At 42.7% G+C, this 18,032-nt stretch overlaps 1 protein-coding gene across 3 annotated transcripts in view; it reads left to right on the plus strand.

Moving 5' to 3' along the window:
• The window catches only part of ASXL1 (ASXL transcriptional regulator 1), a 33,590-nt gene that overhangs the window by 3,516 nt on the left and 12,042 nt on the right, over positions 1-18,032 (plus strand). For 2 of the 3 annotated variants that reach the window (XM_053394702.1, XM_053394701.1), the window contains exons 2-5: positions 9,598-9,680; positions 12,717-12,825; positions 13,289-13,409; positions 17,241-17,338. In XM_053394702.1, coding sequence (XP_053250677.1) covers positions 9,598-9,680; positions 12,717-12,825; positions 13,289-13,409; positions 17,241-17,338 — 411 coding nt within the window. Of the gene's footprint in view, positions 1-9,597; positions 9,681-11,322; positions 11,412-12,716; positions 12,826-13,288; positions 13,410-17,240; positions 17,339-18,032 lie in introns of those variants that run through there. The other variant, XM_053394703.1, reaches the window with a different exon arrangement.

Here is an 18,032-nt window from a genome sequence, read left to right on the forward strand (position 1 = left end):
TTTTAAAAAGAAAACTCAATAAAGCCTGGGAAACTTTGTCTGCCCACTGGTTTTCATCTTCAGAATGACATGGGGACATCTGTTTCCACATTTTAAGCCTTGCAGCAAAGGGAGAAGAATTTTGCCTGCTGTTGTCATTTCCACATAAGATTCCACAGTGACAAGTTGCTACAACCTCTGAGGCAGGAAGGGATCCCATGGAAATTGTTTCTTCTGCTCTGGAGAAGAGGGGCTCTGAGAGGGGGCAATGACAATAAAGATATTATTATGACAATAAAGATATTATTATTATTATTATTATTATTATGTTCTCACATTCGTAGTTTCCCATTGGCTGAAACAAGGAGGTGAAAGTATGGGCCACTATAGAGCATTGGTTCATTTCTGCCTAGTGCTATGTCTGGTAGAAGCTGGGAATCATATTCTCATGTCCAGTTGGGAAGGACTGTTTCTTAAAGCAGGATTGTGTTTCCCCCTTTTATGAGAATAGGTGATTTACCATTTATTCTCACTCTCCTTCCATAAGAACTGTATTGAAATAGACTGCCTGGCTCATACATTATGGTTGGTTGAGGTAATTTTCACTGTCCTTTTTACAAAGGAGAAACCTTCTTTAAAGATAGAGGAAGCCTCCTGTCCTCTTTTGCGCAGGGATAGATTTTTAACAAGGGTTTTAAAGGCCCACAGAATGAGTTATTCTCCAGAAGAAAGTACTTTTTAATTCCATTTTCTTGTTAGCTGTGAGGGGTGTTCATGCAGGTGTGAGGGAGATACAAAGGTTTTCATTAATGGTTGAGAGAGTGAGAAGTGTAGGCTCTTAGAGGCGAATGCATGTGTGTTCCCATTTATGGTAGGAAGTAGGCGTTCTTCCTGAGAAAGCTGCCAGCAGTTAGTAGATGCTGATTAAATTTCTCAATATTACTAAAATATATCGCCTCTAGGTATGGGCAGAATTTCTGGCTTGCTTTGTTAGAGGCTTAAGGAAACAATTTTGTGGTGTCATTAGAAGTAGATAAACTAGCAACCTTTCACCTCTGGAGCGGAGCCATGTTTTTGATCGCTTCAGTATTATACTTACTTACCTAGGACTGACTTTTGACTAGGCATGTGTAGTACAGTCCGTAAGACTGCAGTGGTATAGACCTGGACTTAACCCCAATGGCACACGATGGGAGTTCTTCCAACTAAAAATGCATTGGATTTTGCTCCAAGAATCTGAAGCTTCTCTGCTTTAGTGTTTTCCAGCACTTCCTGGGATCAAACTGATTTGCATTCTGAGGAATGTTACAGGAATTTACTGTGTGGTTACAGTTGCAAAAAAACGCTTCTCCCTGCATGTGAATTGTGAAATCTTAAATGGAGGCATGTCCTTTCTTCTTTTTGGTTTGCACTTTAAAAATAACAAAGCCCATCCATTCTCCACTCCCAGTAATAAAAAAGGAGGTGTGGAGGAGGGGATATGCAGAATTGAAGCATAATTGTATCTATTTAGGGGACAAATTCCTCAGGTGGGCGTGTAAAACCTTCTATCAAAACTCTGATAACACTTCCCTCCTCCACTCCAAACTAGAGATGAGCACTGACACTGCATACATCAGGGGTCGGCAAGGTTTACCTCACCTGGGCCGGTTCACTCCAGCAGAGATCCCTCCGTGGGCCTGGATCACACGCGAGTGTGAGTGCGTCTGCCCGCGATTTCCATCATCATCATCTGCGCAGATGTGTTTTTCGGCATCAGTGCATGCACAGACGCGATTTCCGGCACCGTGGAAGCAAGTCCTGTGCCGCGCTGCACCAGTTTAGTTCAGCGCGCGGGGACTCGCTGAGCGGGTGGCTTGGTTTGGGGGGCAGCTCGTTGGCCAGTTAAATGACCCCCATGGGCCTTAGGTTGCCGACCCCTGTCATACACCATGCTCAGTTATTTGCAGGCTGGATCATGCAGTTATCTGCTTTTACTGTGCTGTTTTCAGAGACTGGGTTCAGGAAGTAATGCTTCCCTTCTACTTAAAAAAAAATTACGTTGAGTAGGGCAAGTTGTATGTGGCTGTAGTCTGGATGATCTGTCTTCTATATTATTGACTGAGGATGAAACTTTTCAATTTTAGTTGGTGGTTTCCTTTCTTGGACAGTATTCATCCCCTGCTCGACTGTCTAGTACAGAAGTGTGTACAGTCGTACCTTGGTTTTCAAACAGCTTAGTTCTCGAACGTTTTGGCTCCTGAATGCCACAAACCCGGAAGTGACTGTTCCGGTTTGCAAACGTATTTTTGGAAGCTGAACATCTGACGGGGCTTCCACAGCTTCTGATTGGCTGCAGGAGCTTCCTGTAACCAATCAGAAGCCATGCTTTGGTTTCGGAACATTTTGGAAGTCGAATGGACTTCTGGAACGGATTCCATTCGACTTCCAAGGTAGTACTGTACTTGTTTAGCTGTGTTCAAGTTTAGTACAGTGGTACCTCAGGTTACAGACGCTTCAGGTTACAGACTCCGCTAACCCAGAAAGAGTACCTCGGGTTAAGAACTTTGCTTCAGGATGAGAACAGAAATTGCGCGGCTGCAGCAGCAGCGGGAGGCCCCATTAGCTAAAGTGGTACCTCAGGTTAATAACAGTTTCATGTTAAGAATGGATCTCCAGAACGAATTAAGCTCTTAATCCGAGGTTCCACTGTATTTAGTGCAAGAGCATTCATACAGTGATACTTATTCTGTCCACAGGGGCCACAAAAATGCCAGTGGCAGCCATGCACTTAATTCTGGAAACTGCTACCTGATGCTTCCATGGATGCCCAGTATAAAGTGAGATCTTGTCTCCTTTTGTATCAAGCACAAGAGATTGTGGTCCCCTTCCAACATCTTATGGCATGTGGAAGAACTTGAGGGGTGGGACAGAGTGCTTTTGCCCCTTACTTCATGCCAGTTTTTGCAGGAAAAGCAGTGGGAGTATTACTGACCTTCCCCCATGCTTGTGAGTACCTCTTGCTTTAGTCCTTGCATTAGGCAATTCCAGGCATTAGCTGGAGACTCTCATGATGCTTTGGACAAATGAGCTGCATCTCACAGAGCGCTTGGAGGGAGGGGGGAGACACACAGTGATGATGGCAACCAAAATTTTTGTCCAGCTCTGAAACTCTGCTAAAGTTTTTAGACTTACGCTTTTCTTATAAGAATATATATGCCTGCCACTGAAGATCTTCAGTGAGTTCTTTTTACTACTACCAACCATGATAACCATCTTGATGTAGTGGAGAGTCCATAGAATTTGCACTGGGGAGGCCTGGGTTCAACTTTCCACTGGGCGCCCAACTCTTATTCTAGAACAGCTACTGTTTCTTAGTTCTGTACTTCACTTCCTAAAATAGTTTAGCATCCACAGCATATAGCTGGTAATTGTTCAGCTTGATGAAGATGTTAACCCAGTGTGTGGTAACTGCAGAAAGGGCAAATTCTATGCTAGGGATCGTTAGAAAAAGAGTTGAAAATTACAGTGGTACCTTGGGTTACAGACACTTCAGGTTACAGACTCCACTAACCCAGAAATAGTACGTCGGGTTAAGAACTTTGCTTCAGGATGAGAACAGAAATCGTGCAGCAGCGGGAGGCCCCATTATCTAAAGTGGTGCTTCAGGTTAAGAACAGTTTCAGGTTAAGAATGGATCTCCGGAACGAATTAAGTTCTTAACCTGAGGTACCACTGTATATCACGATAGCTGAAATAACGAAGGAGCTACGCAGAGGCGAACGCAGCATGTCCTGGCAACTGCTACTACTTAAGGGTCTAAAACTGATAAATGATACTTTGATCAGTTACCTCATGGTGATTGTCAGCAGTAGGCAAGTCAAAATGCATCCAAATGAGACTTTTGCTTTTGGGCTTGGCTACCAAGTGATGGTATATGCCCCCCCCCCCATATACATAAAAATTCTTAGAAGTAAATGAAAATTGCTTGTTGCTGTTGTTTAGTTGTTTAGTCGTGTCCGATTCTTCGTGACCCCCTGGACCAGAGCACGCCAGGCACTCCTGTCTTCCGCTGCCTCCCGCAGTTTGGTCAAACTCATGCTGGTGGTTGTATTTGACTGAGTTATTGATAGGACTAGGAAATTCAGAAACTCTGTCAGGCTTCTAGAGTTCGAGCGGGTAGAGTTCCTTACTGTTTGTCATTCTCTTCAGGTGCAGAGTGATACTGAGCATCAAGGCAGCTTTGCTTAGACGCTTCCATCTGTATTTTATACACTGATTCTCATCTTTGTGGGTCAAACACTTTGCTTGGACACCTGGCATATGTTGCTGCTTAACCACTATCTAATGCCAGCAGCATGCAAATAAAGCTACCAGGTGACACCAAGAGGACAGGGGCAAGGTTGCCGGGAATATAGTCACCCGTCTTGACCTTGAAAATGCTGAGATTGAATGGATGATAAGTCCCTATGTGCACCTCAGCCCCATTGCTCATCTTGCCCATGCCTTGTAGTCATAGAATCATAGAATCATAGAGTTGGAAGAGACCACAAGGGCCATCGAGTCCAACCCCCTGCCAAGCAGGAAACACCATCAGAGCACTCCTGACATATGGTTGTCAAGCCTCTGCTTAAAGACCTCCAAAGAAGGAGACTCCAACACACTCCTTGGCAGCAAATTCCACTGTCAAACAGCTCTTACTGTCAGGAAGTTCTTCCTAATGTTTAGGTGGAATCTTCTTTCCTGCAGTTTGGATCCATTGCTCCGTGTCCGCTTCTCTGGAGCAGCAGAAAACAACCTTTCTCCCTCCTCTATGTGACATCCTTTTATATATTTGAACATGGCTACCATATCACCCCTTAACCTCCTCTTCTCCAGGCTAAACATGCCCAGCTCCCTTAGCCGTTCCTCATAAGGCATCGTTTCCAGGCCTTTGACCATTTTGGTTGCCCTCCTCTGGACACGTTCCAGTTTGTCAGTGTCCTTCTTGAACTGTGGCGCCCAGAACTGGACACAGTACTCCAGGTGAGGTCTGACCAGAGCAGAATACAGTGGCACTATTACTTCCCTTGATCTAGATGCTATATTCCTATTGATGCAGCCCAGAATTGCATTGGCTTTTTTAGCTGCCGCGTCACACTGTTGGCTCATGTCAAGTTTGTGGTCAACCAAGACTCCTAGATCCTTTTCACATGTACTGCTCTCAAGCCAGGTGTCACCCATCTTGTATTTGTGCCTCTCATTTTTTTTGCCCAAGTGCAATACTTTACATTTCTCCCTGTTAAAATTCATCTTGTTTGTTTTGGCCCAGTTCTCCAATCTGTCAAGGTCGTTTTGAAGTGTGATCCTGTCCTCTGGGGTGTTAGCCACCCCTCCCAGTTTGGTGTCATCTGCAAATTTGATCAGGATGCCCTTGAGTCCATCATCCAAGTCGTTGATAAAGATGTTGAATAAGACCGGGCCCAAGACAGAACCCTGTGGCATGACTTATTTTTCAGAAATCCATGCTGACTATTGGTGATCACAGTCCTCTTAATGTCACAGCAGCAATCTTCTTGTGAGAAGACTTTGCTTTCCCTTGCTCTGCGAGTGAACTTGCTTATCAGACCAGTATTGCTTTTGCCCCCTTTTGTCTGGAGTCTTCTTAATATGTATGGAGCATCATTACCTTTCTATTTCTGGTTTGTTGCTGGCTCAACCTCAGGTTAGATTATCTGCTTAAAGGCTTTCTGCCCCACACCTGGTTTGTGGGTTGCTTTCAAGCCGACTGCAAACCCATTCAAAACAGATCTTTGTATAAGACCTATGTTTTGTACATACCTCCTCGTAGTTCTTCGTTTCCCCTGGGTGCCTTATACATTCTGTCCACGCAGCTTCTGAGAAAAGTATTTTAAATACACACAGTTGGAATGATACTCAACACATGCCAAAGTCAAACTGCTAATCTTGGTAGCAAACTATCTGGAGGAGCTGCAGCCCAGGATCCCCTGGTGTTTGGGTCATCATAAACTGAAAATATTTTCAGGCAGTACTTCCGGCTCTGCCCTGTTTTTGAGTTATTTCCCTTGCACAGCGATCAAAGAACTGCTTCAGAATGTTCTTTGTGAAGATAACATGTGGTCTGAAAAGCCAACAGGGGGGCTAGTTTCATATTTATATGCCATTTGTTTATGGGATAAGGGGTGCACGTTTTGTTTTGTTTTTATGCATTTTGTGTTCTCATTTTGTATTTTTATGTTGTGAACTGCCCTGCGATTTTCGGATGAAGGGCAGTGTACGCATTCAATAAATAATAATAAAAAAATCTGATATCAAGAGAAGAAATCTCATAGAAATCTCAGACTCTTGTGATTTGTTAAGCAACTGCTTTCTTCCTTTGTAGTGTTTTACCCTTTCAGATGTGATGTGTGCTATAGTAAACTTTAGAGATCAATCTACCAAGCCCTTTTGCTGAGCATTCATTTTCATTGAGGCATCCACAAGAGAGTTGTGGCTGGTTTCCTGTGATTTTTATGACTTCCAGTAGACTTATTCACATACTCATAGGTATTGTGTGCACTACTTGTAATACTGGTGAAGGTAGCTAGCAGTCATTTCAATTTCTAGCGAAATTGTGCCCCTTAGGAACATCTTTCTATAGCTTGGTGGTTTTGTTCATGCTTTGTTTTTGCCCTGTAGCATGACATGCTTTATATTTAATTTGAATTCTCAAGTTCTACTTAATCTCACATGTAACTGTTAGAGAACGGGTTCATGTGATCCATTGATGTGCAGCTGCAAGCTACATTTCTTTCTGGGTTAATGTTCTATGTGTGATTTGTGTCAAAGGTGTCCAAGTGTCTTACCATGTCAGAGCTTAACCCTTCCACCAGGATCTTACTTCCTTTTTTCACTGATGAAGGCTGCCTCTTTCTTAAAAGTGTCCTGGAGTCACTCTTTATCCTTTAAGGAGGCTGGATCACTTAAGTCTGTGTTAGTAGTTGTCTTTGTTCAGAATTAGAATGGCTTTCCTCAGTGCCTTGTGGCTTAGCACCTTCTTTTAGATCACTTGTTTAGATTCCCTGGGAGCTTCTATTAACTTTAGGTGTGTGTTTCACAGTTTCCATTTCCTGGTCTCCTGCCAAATAACTTTATAATTCGCAGCTCTTGGAGTATCACATACTGAGAAATGCAGGGCTGAGGGCTATGGATATAATTTGCTTTTACCTTTCCTAGGACATGTTGGCAGATTCTCGGTTGCGTGACAGCAGGATGTGTGGTTCAGGTTGATCTTTCTCTTTGTGGAGGTGGAGATTCACTGGTGGTTACTGACCTGCATTCCTTTCCAACAGAGATGCCCCATTGATGCTGTTTCACCTCTTCAAATGGCCTGCAGCTGCTACTCCCTTGGCACAGCTTTGCAGGAACTCCATTCTTTATGTTCTCACATGCACACAACAATTAGTGTTACCAACTTGTCCTTTTAGTGAGACTGTAAGTGAAAATTGTGGGCCTAAAACTCTTTATTTCAGCACTCTCTATTTTTGAGAGTACCAATAGGCCGAAATAAGAGCTTTAGGTTACACAATGGAATTTATTTCAATAACATGTGAAGTAGCCTATGGAACATCCATGAGGTCACCTCTTTTTCCATTACCATGTTTGTATAATTTGACATGATGCTTTTATCAGGAAGAAGAGTGTGTTTGATCAAAAGTAGGGGGTCCTCTTCTCAGCACAGGTTTGTTTCAGCGTCTTTGAAAGGAGATGCTGAGAAATTCCAAATGTGTCTCAAGAAAAGCTTGAGAAGTCGACTTCTAACTTGAACTGAAGAGCTTATATCTTTTAAGCCAGAGCTGGAGGCTTCTTATCATGGCTGCTGTCAAAATATTATCCCGTGTACTTTTGAAAATCTTGCCTTCACAGTATCTTGTAGCTATGATATGCCTTCTTACACTGTATACATTTTTTGAAAAAGGGCACTGAAATAAAAGTGCAACCTTTCATGGTCATGGTCCAGTCTGTGGTTGCCTGTTGGTGAGTCAATTGTTTCACCAGGAGACATTGACAGTTTCATAGTCTGAGAGGTATACTACTAGCAACTCTGTGATTTTTAGGGCCAGAGTTGATTATCTGTCCAGGAGGGCAAATAGTATCTTGAAGGAAAGCAATTTATATTGGGAAAAGAAGCGGGGGGGGGGGTTATAAACAACCCCCTCCAAACACCTTGGCCCTGCTTAAGTTGAAGAACTCCCTCCCCAAAGAGTGCGGGACCTTCAGTATATGGCTTCCAGCAAATGCTGAAGACACGCCTCTTTACTCTGGTTTTGACACTTGAGGTTTATATTTTAAGGATGCACCTTATTTCTGTAATTGCAAGTTGCTTTAAACTGTTTTTAATAATGTGTAACCTGCCCTGGGACACGGGTGGCGCTGTGGGTAAAAGCCTCAGCGCCTAGGGCTTGCCGATCGAAAGGTCGGCGGTTCGAATCCCCGTGGCGGGGTGCGCTCCCATTGCTCGGTCCCAGCGCCTGCCAACCTAGCAGTTCGAAAGCACCTTCGGGTGCAAGTAGATAAATAGGGACCGCTTACTAGTGGGAAGGTAAACGGCGTTTCCGTGTGCTGCGCTGGCTCACCAGATGCAGCTTGTCACACTCGCCACGTGACCCGGAAGTGTCTGCGGACAGCGCTGGTCCCCGGCCTCTTGAGTGAGGTGGGCGCACAACCCCAGAGTCTGGCAGGACTGGCCCATACGGGCAGAGGTACCTTTACCTTTAACCTGCCCTGGGACCTTAAGGTGAACATTGCGTAATGAATTATATATATATTTAATAAGAATAGCTTCCACTGCCTACTGAATACTTTTTTATTCTGGCAGGCATTTAATTGATGTTTTGTTTTATAGTTTGTTTTATAATTTAAAAAAAAATCTATTTTTGTACTGTAAAGACTATTGTAGTTAAGCAGTGTGTAAATTGCTTAAATAAATACCATATTTTTCTGTGTACAAGACGAGGAATTTACATTTAAAAATTATGTTAAAAATTGGGGGTTGTCTTATACACTGATAGTGCAGTATGGGGATGGGCAATTGGTTTCTGCCACGAGCAGCAGATTGCCACCTGCGCTTGGGTGTGTGTCTGATGGTCGTGGCAATGGCTGTTGTTGATTTGCTGCCACTGCAGCAATTGGGCGGGCTATTGGTGGGTGCTGTTGGTGACTGGGCAGATGATTGGTGGCTTCGGCGACACGTGATATTGTCTGTGTTTGTCTTTTGGGGATTTTCGTCAATCCCTCTAAAAAAAAAACCTCAACAACTCTGGGCAATCCTTTCCCCATTTTCTTAATTTGTAGTCCCAAAAAATAGGGGGCGTCTTATACATGGAAAAATATGGTACACCAGTGACTGCTTTTAAAATAGGTCCACAGGTGCAATCCTGTCTCATCGAGCTTGGCCCTTCGGCACTGGATGAAATCTTGCCAAGCGACTCATTTCATTTTGAGTCGGCATGGGCTTGCATTGGGACTGTTATGGCCTGAAAAATCCATGTTCAATAGCTTTGTAGAAAGGCTAGGCCAGATTCTCTAACCCTTTATCTTCAGTTTGAATGCCTTAGGCTTGGGGTTTACATGCTAAGCTTGAACTGTTTATCTTTTCAGGTGCTGGAAAACTACTCTGATGGACCCATGACCCCAAAACAGATTTTGCAGGTCATAGAAACAGAAGGCCTAAAGGAAATGAGGTTGGTAGTGTTCTTCGTGTTTAAGTTAAAAGTATGGTGTAGGATGAAGTTGACTTCTTTATTTCCTCTAGTGCACCTCTTCCTTGCCTTTAAAAACCTGCATTTGGTCTGAAAATGTTCCATGTCATACTTTAGGTTCAATAGGTGGATTTCCTGGATCTGTTCAAGAATTATTTTATTATTATTTTTTCAATTTATACACCGCCCTATACCCAGAAGTCTCAGGGCGGTTCACAAACAAGACCACATATAAACTCAAACCAAAAACAATAACCCAATAGCCCTGCATAATCCAGGCATGTCCAAAGTCTGTTTTGGGAGCCTAATCCGACCCCTAAAAAAACCTCTACAACTTCAGTCCTAAAAAGAAGGCCAACAACTTTGATCGGCCTGGCCCTCTTTGAAAAAAGTTTGGACACCACTGGAATCCCACTCATTGCTGTTTTTCACCATGTGAGTCTTTTTCCAAGGGATTGTGGAACAGCCTCATTACTCTGCTGCTGGAAGAGCTGCACTGGTTGCTGGTTTGATACCAGACCAGGTTCAAGGTACTTGTGTTAATTCACAAAGCCCTAAATAACTTGGGCCTGAAGTATGTTACAGACCGTCTGATTTCTTACGTTCCACCTTGATCACTGAGATCCTCTGATGGGACACTTCTGATGGCTCCCCACATGGCCCCTGGGGTTTGGCTGGCCGTCACTAGAGACCAGGCCCCACCTTGTGGAACTCTCTGCCATTAGAGGTTCGTTAGGAACCACCTCTTCATTCAGACACCTCTTCATTCAGACATCATTTGAAAACTAGATCGTTTGGACAGGCTTTTGTAACATGAGTTTTCTTTGTTAATCAGTATTTATTGATTTTCATCAATAAATGTTGTACTATGCCTTGAAATAGTTCTGTAAAAATATGGATTCTAAATATGTAAATAAATTAATTAATCTCCCCTCCCTCCTGAGTATAAAGTGTGTTACCAAGGCAAGAGCAAACAAGCTTGTTATTATTATTATTACTATTATTAATCATCATCATTATCATTATCATTATCATTATTATTATCATTTATATACTTCCCTTCATCAAAAGATCTCATGGTGGTTCAGGTAGAGATCTGAGCCCCTACATTTATCCATGTGCATTTTATTGTTGAGTTAAAGCTACTTATATACTACAGACAGAGGGAGAAATTCAACACACTGCTATTACAGTTGTTCAGTCAGCACAAGCTTTTCATCTTGTGGGAGGGCAGGGTGGAGAGTCCCATTTCAGTAGCAGAACTTGTTTCACTGGCTTCTGCTAGTGCATCTGATTTATTGAATCTGGCCCGTAGTATGTTTGGTACACTCTGACGCTGTGTTTTGGTCTGAGATTCAGTTATAAGACATTTCAGAAAATGTACAATCTTTCATTTTGCAACACCTTTAACTGAGACAGGAGCCTAAATGCAGGAATGAAAGTGTAGACTTAATTAGATATACCTATAGTCTCCAGCTGCATTTAATAAGGTATAGAGTTATTTGCAGATGGGATAAATAATTTTATTTGCCCTTCAGAAGTAAAGTGCCCCAAGCTGACTATACCCTGTCACTGTTTTTTTGTCTGAAATAGCTTATCTCCCACCTGGAGTTTGAATATTTTGTGTTAATTTCATTCTGTTTTCTTTTGATACGTCATTTCCTCTCCACATGTCACCGGCATTCCTATGGAATCACTGCATGTCTACAGAAGGTAAATTACTTTCTAAATAAGGATGGGGCTTCTGCAAAAAATTGTCCTCAGGAATTTAAAATGTTTCCTCCTGGATTTCATTTCATTTCAATTTATTTGCCACCCTGGTACAGATCACAACTAACTTTGCTGCTAATTCATTAGAAATGATAACAAGTTGTGCTTTTTTATCAGCTTAAATAATCTTACTGGCTCTTTATTTTGTAGGTGTGACATCTTTTCAAATTAGCTGCATCTGACAGAGCACTTTAAGGGAGTGGGGCACAGTGATGATGGTGTAACATCTTTTTTTAAAAAAAAAAATTTTTCACCTAAAGAGCTCTGCTTTCTATGTTTTGTATTTTCTGTGAATGCTTATCTGTAAAAGGGGCCCCAAAGAAGAACATTTCATCCATTGTTACCATGTTCACGAAGCCAAGGCAGTTTTGTGTTGGGATCCAGCATCGCTAAACATCATTATGTCTTATCATTCTTTCCCAACATTTGATATTCCTAAAGAGGCAAACACATATTTGCACCTCCTTCTTGCCTTTGGCATTCTGAAATAAAAGATCATGTTATAACACAGTATGGTTTAATTTAGTTTAGGTAAGTTTAGTTCAGTTATTTATTTATACGCCACCTTTTCCCCTGATGGTACTCAAGGCAGTTTAGATTCTTCTTGTCTCCACATGCAACTGTGTTTGCAGTGATGCGAAAGCATGTGGAATAGAAGGTGTGCCTTGGGCTTTTCAGTTAGGAGCCCAGCATGTAGGCATAGCCAGTGGCTGCTTCAAGGAGAAGCCTAAACCACGCAGTTGCAAAGTTTGGATGCTTCTCCCACTGGAAACTGAAGGATCTCTCTTGTTTCCAACAGCAGCCAGGGAAATATGCTGGGGAGGAGTGAGTCGGAAAAATATTTCTGCCCTTCACCATCTCCTGTTTAAAACAAGATTTTAGAATGCTTATTGTAAAATTGTTCTTGACTGGACAATATAAAATTATTTGGCCAGAATTTAACTTGAGATTGCATTGCACACCTTTATGTTTCACAAAATAAAAAACAGTAACTCTGTGCAAGTACTGATGTGTTTGGTTTGGTAGTGATTATTCTGATCAGGGAGTTTGATGAAAACAATATGTTCTTTATGCCGTGCAGACAGGCTGAAAGTGTCTTTTCAACACTGGGGTGTCTTGCCTTGCTGTGCTGGGTTGGGGTGGCTGAAGTAGCAGAGTTCCCATAATAACTTTCCTGTTAATTATAAACCAATGTGTGTCTGAGCTGCCATATCCAATGATGCATTTTTCCCTCCTTCCTTCCTTCAGTGGCACATCCCCGCTGGCCTGCCTGAATGCCATGCTCCACTCCAATTCAAGGAGCTGTGAGGGGCTTTTCTACAAACTCCCTGGGCGCATCAGCCTTTTCACCCTCAAGGTAAGACCAGATTGCTCTTCCTCCACACCAGAGATTTGGCAAAGGTTTATCTAGCTGGCAAAGATTGAATGAACACCTGACACATGATAGAATATGATATCTAGACTTTCTTGCAAGCTGGGCTCACAGTCAAAGCTAACCTGCTATTCAGCTTACATATTCTAATCTGCTTACATATTCTAACCTGCTATTCAGTTTGCATAGCACTCATAAGATTTTTAAACATTTGAGCATTAGTGCCATAAGACCTACTAACCTGACACACAGCATATTGTTTTTTTTCTAAAGCCAGTGCTTAAAGCAGCACTTTTAATCAAGGTGGATGGATCGAGATTAGTGTGTTTGCTAACCCATCAACCAGGTATTGGACATCAGGGTTCCCTTGGGTTCAGTATTATCCCAGTGATTTTTCCACTTTGATTCGTAAGGGGAAATTCACCAGAGCTTTGATTGGTCTTTCTAGAAAGATGCTGTGCAGTGGTCCCGGAACCTGTCTGCCCCCGAAGGAGAAGAGCTGGATGATGCTGCTGATGCCGAAAGCAGTGGCTCCAACGAAGCCAGCACTGTCAGCGGCGATAATGACAGTAAGCGCCTGCCTGGCCGAGTTTTTATTTAGTTAACAGAATCTGTATAACCCTCTCAACAGCTTACAAAAAAATTACTGATAAAAATCAGAAGCTAAAAACATTTACCCCAAAATGTCAAAATATAAACAATCATCACAAGTTGAAATATAAACTAAAATGATGTGTGCTTCAGATTGAATTGTAGAGTAGGAAGGGACCCTGAGAGTTACCTAGTCTGAGTGAGCTTGCCTAAGTGAAGAGGTTTGGGGCAGGTGCCAAAAACATTATCATTAATGATTTATTTATTAAATAATATTCATATACTGCTGCATCATAAAAGTATATCACAGCAGTTTACAACAATATAAAATCATAAAACCAGACAATAACATCATGAAAGGTTAAAAGCAAAAAGAAATAAAAAACAAACATATCAACACACCATTGTTGGGGGGTGTAAAGAGTAAGGTTACCATAACTTCCGTCATAGACCTTCAATATGTTGATGACATATTGGAAAATGTTGATCACTTTTCCTACCTGGCCAGTTATTTTTCCACAAGGGCCAACATGGATTCTGAAATCCAGCATTGCCTGAGTTCTGTGAATGTGGCTTTCTCCCAATTGAAGTGCAGGGTGTTTGAGGACCGAGACATTCACAGGGAAACCAAAAAGCTTGTTTACAAAGCTATTGTACTACCAACCTTACTGAACATTGTGAAACATGGACTGCTTATAAACACCATCTCCAACTCCCCAAAAGTTTCTATCAACGGTGTTTCCCCAAAATTTTACATATTACTTGGGAAGACAGGCGAACTAATGTCAGTGTACTGGAAGAAGCAAAGATTACCAGTGTCAAAGCAACGATTCTTCAATGTCAGCTTCGTTGGACTGGTCATGTTCAGATGCCTGATTATCGTCTTCCAAAGCAACTATTCTGAACTTAAAAATGGAAACCATAATGCTGGTGGTCAACAAAAGAGGTTAAAAGTCTCTCTCAAGGCAAATCTTTAAAAATGTAGTGTAAACACTGACAATTTGGAAACACTGGCCTGCGAGTGCCCCAATTGGAGAACAGCCTTTACCAAAGGTGTCATGGACTTTGAAGACTCTCAAACTCAGGACGAAAGGGAGAAACATGCTAAGAGGAAGGCACCTTCGGCAAACCCTCACCGTGATCAACTCCTGCCTGGAAACCTATGTCCCCACTGGAAGGATGTGTGGATCCAGAATTGGCCTCCAGAGTCACTTACGGACTCGCTGTTAAGACTGTATTCATGGAAGACAATCTTGCCTAGCTACGCGGGATCGCCAGAGAAGATGACTCTTAATTGGCTGCCTAGGCCTGGCAGAAGAGAAAAGTTTTCAGCAAGCGTTTAAAAGTTGGCAACAGAAGGCAACAACGGGGCCACCAGGTGGCACGTTGGAAGATGGCCGACAATAACATCTCTCTGACCCATCGAGGTGATTAAGGGGCTGCTATGGGAAGTATGCAGCCTTCCCCCGACCCCAGGATAATGGGGACGCCCTGTCTTGCCAGCGGTGTTCACAATGCACCCCCTGATCCGAGAGATGGGGGTGCCGAACACTTGGCACAAGCCCTCGGTGAAGTCAGCTCTTCCTGACGCCGATTCCAATTAGCACGTGCTGGTTGCTTCAGCTCGGATTTATATTTGGAAGATTTATGATTGGAAATAAGGCTGAAGCACATACATCAAGTAAAGCTCGACGATAAGGCTGCTGATTAATGGATCTCTGTGACCGGGAGTGACGGATGGATAAGTAAATCTTCTGATGAATTAACACTAGGAGACTGTATATTTGGAACGAAGGGGGGGGTGGAGGAAAAGACCCTTTTTTCCTTTTTGTATAATGTGATAAAATAACCCCTCACCCCAGAAATAAATAAGATCATCGCGTTTTTATTATCATAAGCAGGACTTTAAGAACTGTGTGGGAATGGATTACAACAGGAGAGAAGAATGGTAACGGTGAGAAAGAGGAAATTTCTATGACGCAGTTAAAAAATGGCGTCTCACCAAGACAGGCTTGCCGGAGAAAGAAGGACAGGGGGAGGAGAATCAGGACTGTTTGAAAGAGAAGGAGTACTGGAATGTAAGTTGGACCTGACAGAGCCCCCTGATCTATCTGATTTATTTGGCAAGCCGGAGAAAAAACAAAGGACAGACCGAAATTTAATTTTGTTTATGGAAGAACTGAACAGAGGCTGTCCCTGGCTTTTGAAGAGTACAAAACCCACACAGAAACGTCAGTTTTCAGTCTGCTTGTGAGAATCATCAGAGATCGCAAAGAAAGGAATATATGATGATAACAACAAGATGAAGAAGAAAGTAATAAAGGACTATTCGGATTGAACTGGATTGAACTGTCTAATTAAAGCAGTAAAATAAGTGATGCCTGGAGTTATCCGGAACTTTGGACTCGTGCCGAGCTTGATGTATGGGTACCCTCAAAAAAAAATTAAAATTTGGCTGTATAATTTGGAACTAATGTGATTTGAACAATGTGATGTGATTGGCCTGTTAATAAAAATTATTTTCAAAAAAACAAACAAACCAGAAGGCAACAACAGAATATAAGCAAAGTGTTCCACAGGACTGGGCCGATGACACTAAAGGCTGTTTTTCCACTGTTGTCAAATAAACCTCACCAACTCAGGGAGCTTGCCTGGTTTCAGTAGGCAGGAAGTTCCAGACTGTAGTTGCTGCCATGTTTGAAATATAATTCCTTTCAAGTGGAGACTGAGTGGCACTTGTAAAAAGTCAGTTCTACAGATCAAGGTGGTTGAGTGGGCATATGTGAGGTAAGGTGAACCTTCAAGTAAACGAGTCCCAAGTTGTTATGGGTTTTATATACCAATAGTAACATCTTGAATTGTTCCACATACAGATTGGCAGCCAGTGCAGATCTTTTAAGCAGAGGTGTAATTGTCATTAATTCTACTTATATTGATCCAGAGCAGAACTCCAGTGTATAGTTAGCAGAGTAAAAACTTAAACACGTTGCAGAATTCACAAAAAAATAGATCAGAGGCAATTAGTATTTAATTCAGCAGAGCTTTACTGCTACTGACGGCAAATGAGCACAATGGTCACAAATAGAATACATTCAGGACTGGCCCTGTCCATAAAGAAATCCAGTTGCAGCAGACTTAACTTAAGTTTACAATAACTTATAAGAAGACTAAAACCTTAACACTATATACAGAACACCACACCAGAAGGAAAAAGAGGTAGAAAAGAGTGAAACCCAGGCTCCTCCTGGCCTTATTATTATAGTCAGAGGTAACAAAACCAGTTTAAGTCAGCTTTACTCAGCTTCTCTGAAGGAAAAACCCAAACATCATGAACCTTCTGCTTGCTTCTTTCACACAGAGAAGCTTCCAGAACCCACTTGGATTAATTAGAATAGGAAAGATCTCTACACATCAGATCAATACTTTCTGTACCAAAAAATGCAAACTGACAGTAATATGCTGACATGGGTTTCACTCCTGTGAGCAATCACACTGCAGCATTCTGCACAAGTTGCACAAGGGGAGCCCCACCTTGCTGTAATCCAGGCCTGGATTCACTAATACCTGGATTACCATGGTCAAGCTGTCTCCGTCCAGGAATGTCCAGTGTTGCTGTACCAGCTTCATCTGGCGAAAGGCACTCCTTGCCACCGAGATTACCTGAGTCTCCAGTGATGAAGCTGGATCCAGAACTGCTTACCTGCTTCTTCAGAGGAAGTGCAGCCCTGTCGAGGGCAGACAATTGGCCGGCCCTGAGCTGCTTGTTTCTTCCACCAGTGTTGATGGGATGATTTTTTTTTCCTTTTCAGTATCTCTAGATGAAACCTCCTCAAGCGCCTCTTGTTCCACTGAGCCTCAGAGCAAGAATGTGCCTGCTGTTCGGGAGAGCCATAGAGCAGCCTCACAGGTAGAATGGGGGCATTTGACTGGGGGCTTGTGGGCAGTGGGGCAAAGCAGACTGCATCAGGAAGGATAGCAATGCATATAAACCTTTTAAGTAAAAGAAGAAGTAAAAACAAAAGAAGGGCTCAACAGAGCTCTGGTGGAGTAGAAGAAGAAACCTGCAGCTGCACAGGTTGACCCGCCGTGGCAGTTCTTCAGCAAAAGTCTCTCCTTCAGTGGCTGCTATCCCCGATGGCTGAGTTCTGCCTCCACAATTGGAGGCAGAGTGCTTCTGAGCACCAGTTGTTGGGATTCACAAGGAGGGAGAGTGCCCTTGCAAGATTGGGCAGGCAGACTAGAATTGCTGCATAGAAGGGCCACAAAAATCACCTACTCCAGGTAGGTACCTGTTCAGATTTTTGCTGAAGGAATCCAATTATGTAGATTTGGCAATTCGTCCAAGTATATCCCTCCCCTCCCACCGCTGACTGACTTGGCCGTAATATTTCAAAAAGGAGTGCCACTTGCCTCTTTAGGAATGAAACACAATAGGAAGTTCACAGTTTGTGTACGGTCTGCACTGTGACTTCTTCTTCAGAATGTTCATCTGTCTGCTTATGTGCTCGAGGACTAACCAATTAACCATGTAGGTGTGTCTTGGATTGAAGCAGAGTCACTGTGATTGGGGAATTCAACTTTGAGTTAGTTTACCCCGGTAC

The sequence above is a fragment of the Podarcis raffonei genome, chromosome 6 (assembly GCF_027172205.1).
Source record: "Podarcis raffonei isolate rPodRaf1 chromosome 6, rPodRaf1.pri, whole genome shotgun sequence".
Taxonomy (NCBI): domain Eukaryota; kingdom Metazoa; phylum Chordata; class Lepidosauria; order Squamata; family Lacertidae; genus Podarcis; species Podarcis raffonei.